We start from the raw sequence: 7,743 nt of genomic DNA, 5'->3' as shown, positions 1-7,743 counted from the left end.
ATTTTCACTAATTATTTAGATTAAGAGGTGTGGGGAATATTTATCATATTTGGAAATGATACAAAAATGGGTGAAATGGCTAACAGCCAAGAAGAGAGAAGTTATATTAAAAATAACCCTGACAGATTGGAGAAACGAGCTGAATATAACAGAACAAAATGTAAAAGAGAACAATGTGATGGTTTTCATTTCAGACACAAGAACCAAATGCAGGATTATAGGAAGGGAGATACCTAACTTATTGATAATCGTTGCAATACAAGTTTTTTTATCACTAGTTGATTACAAATGATAGCTGTATAATAGAGTGGCAAAGCAGGCAAGTGCAATGCCATTTGTTTGCATCCACAGAAATATCATTTGCAAGTCCACAGGAAATTATTGTTGCCCTCTGCTTCAACAATCTCAGTCTGAACACTACGCTTAAACAAGGATTTAGATAAGCTGTAGCTGATCAATAAAAGGCAATGAAGATTATCATGGAATTAAAAACAAAACCTCATAAAGAGAAATTGAAACACTTATTTTGTTTCACTTTGACAAAAGATGGTTAAAGAAGGATATACAGCACCCTTCAAATACCTAAAAGGATGCCACACACAAGGGTCCTGCCATTCCAGAATGTAGGATATAGAATAATGGACTTAATTGATAGGAACACAGATTTTGGTTGCACAATACTGTAGGAGACAGAGAAAGCGTCCAGTCTGATATTCCTCAGAGAGTTGGTTGGTTCTCCTTCACTGAATGTTTACACGCAAAGGCTAGAGAGCCATCATTCCTTGATGCTTTCATTCAATGAACAGGAGGTTGGACCTGGAAGCCTAAATGGTCCATTACAATCTATGATTCTATGTTATCCTCCATTCAAATAATCTGAATGAATAGAAAAATTACTTCTCCGTATATGTTTCTATTACAAAACAGAATTCTAACTTTTAAGACTATGACACTGTTATTGTCAGCCAGTGACTTAATGGAGCAATTATTATCAATTTAAAGACATTTGTTTTTGCTATTTATATATGTAGAAATGAAACAGGAACAGAGATGAGCTCTTGCATGCGTCAGAAAATTGAGAGAACTTACAGTATCACCATCTGCTTCTGGAACATTTAAGTAGTTCCATTTCCTTTCAGAATTTGAAGGAGAATTCTTTATTAGGTAGGCAAAAGGCAAAGGAAAGAAGAGCATTATGTAGCACCAATAGGGATATAGAAATTCAAGGAACAGTTTGAGAAAGTAAAAATGGATAAAGAAAAGACACAAACTACTGTATGGAGAAAAGTGACTAGTAAATAACCCCCATTTATAGAGACAGGTATACAAGAAATTATGTTATCTCTCCAACAATGAATTTAACCTTAGGCTGAGCACTCATTTTCCTTTTGCAGTATTATAGAAATATTTGGATAAAAACATTTTGTTATCAAAGGCAGATGTCTATCTACCCACATACCAGCAATCTGTAGCTAATGTATTTTAATCAACCATTTAAAATTCCTTAGAATGCAACATATTTAAATGCTGTAATCAGGGCTTTTTTTCAGCCGGAACGTGGCGGAACCGCGTTCCGGCACCTTTTTCCGGGCCGGCCGCACCGGAAATAGCCCCTCCCACACCGGAAATAGCCCCTCCCAAATTTTACTTGCATTCCTGTTCTCTAAAGGGGCGGTCCTAGGGTTTGATGAGGGCGTGGCCAGGTTTGAGTTCCGCCACCTTTTCTCCGAGAAAAAAAGCCCTGGCTGTAATTACTATAGCAATTATACTACTTGCTAGTTGCCAACAAATAATTTACTTGCCAAGCATCAAGTGAAATTATCCACAGTTTGGTGTAGTGGTTAGGGTACTTGATTGGAAGGTGGGAAAATGAATTTTAGTCCTTCCAGAAGCATGAAAACTAGCTATGTGACTTTGGACTGGATGTTTTTTCTCAGTCTAACCGACCTCACAAGTGGTTGTTATGAGGAAAAGAGGAAGGAGGAGAACTATATACACTGCCTTGGCTTTTACAAAATAAAGGAGGGATTTTATCTAATAATAATGACAACAACAACCATAATAGTGCTATCTTAAATGTTAAGCTGTTATTTGCTTAATATGTGTAATATACAATATTCTTTCTAACACAAAAGGAAAATAATGATTGGATCCAGATTTCATCAGCCTGATGAACTAGGCCCTACCCTATGCCCTCCTGACATGTTGGACTAATTCTTATAAACTTCAATAACATAGCTGAAACTTCTTGTAATCCCCAGTTATAAATAGACAAAAAGTAGTTACTGTATATTCATAACTATTGGCTATATCCATCAAACTAAGTGCATAATAGTGCTTTTGTTGAACAAAAATTAAAGTCTCTAAAATCCAAATAATGGCAATGGCATTTAATCTACCAAAACAGGAGAACTGAAGCTAAAAATCAGCCATGGAATGAAATACAACAGAATAAAATATATTAGAAAGGAACATGGTCTATGTATGAAAAACCTAATATACTGTAGGAAGAAATTGTAAAAGGAAGGCATGCATATGCATTTAATAGGAACTTACTGTGGAAAATCCACTTGCCAAATTACTTTGCCTTTTTGAAAAGCCAGAGGCTATAATGTCATCCATATCCTCTTCTGCTTCATTCAGGTAGTCCTAATGGGAAACCAAAGCACACATCCACCGTTAAGGAATCAAATGATATTGAATTAGGAAGGGGGTGAGTGAAGGAGTAAACAGGGAAAATGTTATCTTCTGTTGCTTTTTAAATAAAACCATTTACCTTAACTTCAGTATACCCTGTTTCACTTTTTCTCTTTAAGAACATTTTAGTGTTTGAGATCTCACCAGTTATAGTGAACATCTAGCCCATCATACTTAACAATAACAGCTGAAACTCTCCCTTACAAATTATACCGAAAAAGGTTTCATTACACACAGTTATTTAAACTGTGTCCCCTAGTGTGGCTGATCCATTTATAAGCCAAGCTGAAGCTCTGCTGAGACTGCAAAGATGGAAAACTGAAGGGAAATGCTCCCCTCTGCCTGCCAAGACTGAAAGCCCCATGCAATTGCTCTTGTGGTTGTTAGACATGGAGCAGCTGCCAGTTCCATTCTGTATTAAAATGTTGTGTTCTGCTAGGCAGCTGCCAACTGCCACCCTTCACTTCAAAAGACAAAGCAAGTGCTGACAGTGGTTCCTTGTTTGATATCTCTGGCTGGGCCAAACGCTGAAGCTGTGCTTCAAGGGGAAAAACAAATCAATTACATTCACATTTTTGCTTAATTGTTTCATGTGCTCACTTTATGGTATTATGATAGAAGGAGGACAAAAAGGTGGTGACAGAGATGGTGGTAATAACTAAGTGGAGGTAGAAACTGACTATGAAGCTGATCCTTGTTCAGAAATGTCTTCCCTTTCGATAGACAGATGAGAACAAGTCTCAAAGGCACATTTAGCTAAGGATCTGTAAAATGTTCGGGTTGTGTCCATAGAGGGAGAAGCAAGAGATCATGTGCAGATATCAGATAGATGGAAGTTTGCAAAATACATGTACTGCTGCCATTGCTCACTATATGAAGGCAACTCATTAACTATTCACATATATTTGTACTTTTGATATAAACTGTGACATACATATGAATTACTGGAATCAGTCAAATCAAAATAAAATAAAAAAGTCAAAATATTCTAATTTGTAAACTTTGTATCTTTCCAGCTCACCACATCACGGTCCAGTGCTCCAGGTACAGATTTACTTCTTAAGCTTAAAGTATCTTCATTTCCTTCTGAAAAGGATCCGCTGAGATCTCTCTCTGATCTACTACGATCTGCAAAATATAAGTCAAAGCCATATATAGTGTATTAGCAATCTATACAGAAGATATTGTATCTTTTAACTTTTTTGTATGATGGACTATTTATCTATTTTTCCACAACTTCTTGTTTTTACCCATCAATTTCCTCTTTGCCTAAAACCTACAGAAAAGATAAAATTCAAGAACCAAAAAAAAAACAGATTACAGGAAGAAATTCAGTGGTGTTTTTCTTTTTTTTCATTCTTTGGAAAATCAAACAAGTAGAGGGAAAATGTATGTCATGCAAGTTGAGTCTCTAACACTCCTGCAATCTATTTTTAGTAAGTGAAACAGTTATTAAGATGTATCTTTCATCCAATTGCTATGCATATAAAAGTGTTGAATAAAATTTAGAGAAGAAATGATCAGCAAAGGCTAAAGTTTACAGATGTTTATAAAAAAACCTCATCTTTGTTTTAAGAATAATTATGACAGACACGTAGCGATTTCTTCATTAAAGGGAAAGAACCACAGTTCTACAATAAAGTGTGCATTTTAAAGCAGAATGTTCCATTCAGCCCTATTCATCTTCAGTTGAAAAAGAATCAGGCAGCAGGTGACCTATGCCTGAAGAGCCACTGGGAATCAAATAAACAATACTGCACCAGGATCCAGATCAGAACTACGAAACGTGCAGCCCATCATTATCCTTTGATGGTCTCTGCAATCACAACAGAGTAGGTAAGCCAAAAATACGGTCGGTCGGTCGCTCTTTGTCTTTTTTGCAGTAAAGCTTGCAGGAATATTATAGGACATCCATTTCACCCTTGAGACCACCTCACAAAATCTCACAAAATCTCACCCTTGAGACCACCTCATAAACTCCCTCCCTTTCCTCTTCCAAACTGCATTTGTCAATATAACCCTGAATTGATAGAAGCTCTGCATTTCTGATCTAGAATGACAAAAGGCTAATTCTTAGCAATTCTAAAAAAAAAAAAATCCCCAAGAGAAAAAAAAACATGGGAGAAAAAACAAGCTAAACAATGAAAAGGTGTAGTGATAGCAATTCACAAGTACATCAAAGTATCAGTAAGTGAAAGCTCACCAGATGATAAAGATGTCCTAGAAATTGCCACAGAAGGTGTTCTAGATCCTTTCCTACGATGCCTTTTTGACAGATCTGCAGGGATACTTTCACTGATAGACATAACAATATTGTTTTCTAATTCAGAATCCTGTTCACATAAAACAACATATATTTAATGAATCACACATATAAGAAAACTTTTTAACATATGAAAATACACTAGTTGTATTTGAAGCAAATCCCCACAAGTTCAATCCAATAATTTTAACTTTTCATTGTTTGTTCAAAAATGGTTGTTACTCAGAATTTGCTTTAATCATGATTTGTTAAACATGTAAGAAATAAGCCAGAATTATCTTAGAATGCACACAAATAAATTAAGACTATCAAGTCAATCTCAGTTTGCTTTCTCCACCATCTCTCTGTCCAATACTCAAAAGACTGGAGCAAAACAAGATTCTAGATTTGTCATTATGAAGCAATTATTTCTCAAACCAATCTCTTTTTGCACCAATCAACTTACCCGGCTATAGTCAATAGTCATGCGGCGGGCACTCAGTGCTGGTGACCTTGGATAGTGTGGAGTGGAAGCATTGCTTTGGCTTTCAGCCTTTTTCATGTTGTCTGTTATGTCTCCAAGAACATGAATATCTGAGGAATAAGTATTCTCCCTAGAGAAATTGCACTAAATTAGCCTTCTAATTTAGGTTGATACAGATAAACAAAAAAGGAGAAATTACCTAACAGAAATGATGTTCCGTCAGTAGTTCTAAAGTAGTTAGACAAATACTTTAGAGGCATGAGGACATTTTAACCTTGCATCACCTGGATAGCAATCTTAATGCCATTTAATACCATTTTACATATATCTATCTAAAATCAAAGAGAACAAGCTGATTAAAATTCTCAATCTAGCATCTTATATATGTTTTAAAGTGTAGTAACCAGGGTTAAGCAAAGAATAAAAATTAAATTAAATTAAAAATAAAATAAAATAAAATAGAACATGTTTCTAAAGCCACGTATTTGTCATTTGCAGAAAATCTTGGGAGTTCTAGGTGACTTTAGGAGTGCCTTAGCATGGTAGCAACAAGGGATTGGGAAAGTTGTAAACCCCATTCTATTTTTCACTTTTTAAACACAGCTACTCACTGGGTTCTAAGTGGTCATTTTGTCAGGGAATCTTCTAGGGTCAAGTGAATACCTACCTTCTAGTTTAGCAAGAAGTTAATGTCTTCAAAAGTTATAAAATACAAATCAGTTTAATTGCTCCTGGGAGAAGACTGGATATATGTTTACAAAAAGCTTAATTAAAGAAGATGTTTCATAATATTTATTGTTTTTTTCATTCAGGAAAGTTCTTTATTGATTTCTTCTCGCCCCAACATTTTACATTCATTTTCACAATTATCTGTCAAGTGATGTAAATGGATCTAAACTATGGCAATACATTTACATTTTACATTTCCCCAATATAAGCATGTAACATTTGTTATAGCTGATTAACAGACCTTCATGGGACGTGCCCCATTATGTAGTAGTTTAGCATGTGGGCCACAGGACATGGCATAATTGTTCTGACGCTGCTTGTGGGGTTGTTCACAACAGTCACATTCCAAAGATATCTGAGTTACATGCTATTTAGCTGCTCCAAATACCTCCATCTGTTTGTCTTTTCCCAAAGAGGACTAATGTCCTGATGTACCCAGTTTAGTAAAGCAAATGATTCAGAACTTGACCTGCCTTACAATTCCTGCCCAGTTTGGATTCTTATGACATTTCACAGAACTTTGTCTACTGTTCTTTTACTCAATAATTAACACAGGCCTATATATTGATATGATTCTACACTTGGATTTCTTAAGCTGATATTTACAAAATGTCATTCTCATTGCACAGGAAACTAATGTAACAGAAAGAGAATGATATATTTGCATTATGTTTGTTTAATTATTCATTAAATTTATTTGTCACCCAACTCAACCACAAGGTGACTCTGCTTGCAGCTTTCAATGTTAAAAAGAATCGAACAATGCAACCAAATGTATACAATAAGAGTAAAATACTATAAAATGTAAATGTTCTTTCATCTTAACTGATATTTTTAACTAAAATGTCATTTTATTTTATCATACAAATAATTTTGGGTTTGCACATTTGTTTGGCCACCCTGTTATTTCATATTCTGATTAGCTATTATGAAAAAACAAAATAGTGTTGTGATTCTTTGCAACAATGAAAAACTGTAAGAGAAATAGCTAAGGCAGCGATACAATCTGGCAACTCATATTTACCTTTCCCCAACCTGTTTTCTCTCTTGCCTTTTACAAGTATGTTAGATGTGTAGATAAAAGGAAATGTTTTATTTATTCATGAGTTGCCTCCCTTACTTCCCTACCCTCTTGCTGCTGGACAATACTATGGACTATGACACATTACAGGTTATACTCAATGGTCACACTCTGCATGTGAAATGGAATTTTTCAGAAGGTCAGAGTTGCTGTTTTGGTTCTTTTTGTACTAATGCCTGAGGTACCACTGAAATCTACCTTGTAAAGAAGAGGAAATTTCTAGAATGGCCTTGGAATGCATGTAAGGATAAAGAATTAAATGACTGGAATTGTGCATATGTAGCTCACCAGAAATCTAGTTATATGAGCAGAAAACTCTTCTAATTCTTTGCTTTGCATCCCAGATATTTAAACCAACCTGCAAAATTCCTGAGCAACAGCATTAAATTTGGAGATGGGATGAAGATGGCAGCCTACAAAGTAAAAGAAAGAAGCCACCCCACATGACTACAATTGTTCACTACTACACCATCCTGAAATCTGGCCACCCTGGTCATTAGGGTCAGATTC

General features: G+C 35.5%; 1 protein-coding gene across 1 annotated transcript in view; it reads right to left on the bottom strand.

Moving 5' to 3' along the window:
- Positions 1-5,674, bottom strand: part of LOC107294769 (synaptotagmin-like protein 5) — a 19,440-nt gene extending 13,766 nt beyond the window's left edge. Inside the window, exons 1-5 of the mRNA XM_015824028.1 lie at positions 5,406-5,674; positions 4,901-5,030; positions 3,719-3,825; positions 2,557-2,649; positions 1,090-1,155 (exon numbers count right to left, since the gene is read on the bottom strand). Of these exons, the coding sequence (XP_015679514.1) occupies positions 1,090-1,155; positions 2,557-2,649; positions 3,719-3,825; positions 4,901-5,030; positions 5,406-5,501 (492 nt within the window). The 5' untranslated portion in view covers positions 5,502-5,674. The remainder of the gene's footprint in view (positions 1-1,089; positions 1,156-2,556; positions 2,650-3,718; positions 3,826-4,900; positions 5,031-5,405) is intronic.
- Between the last annotated feature and the right edge of the window lie 2,069 nt (positions 5,675-7,743).

This window comes from Protobothrops mucrosquamatus, unplaced genomic scaffold (genome assembly GCF_001527695.2).
Source record: "Protobothrops mucrosquamatus isolate PMUCROS unplaced genomic scaffold, P.Mucros_1.0 scaffold2089, whole genome shotgun sequence".
NCBI classification, from domain to species: domain Eukaryota; kingdom Metazoa; phylum Chordata; class Lepidosauria; order Squamata; family Viperidae; genus Protobothrops; species Protobothrops mucrosquamatus.
Note: the sequence above shows the minus strand (reverse complement) of the source record. Positions and strands in the feature narration are given on the sequence as shown.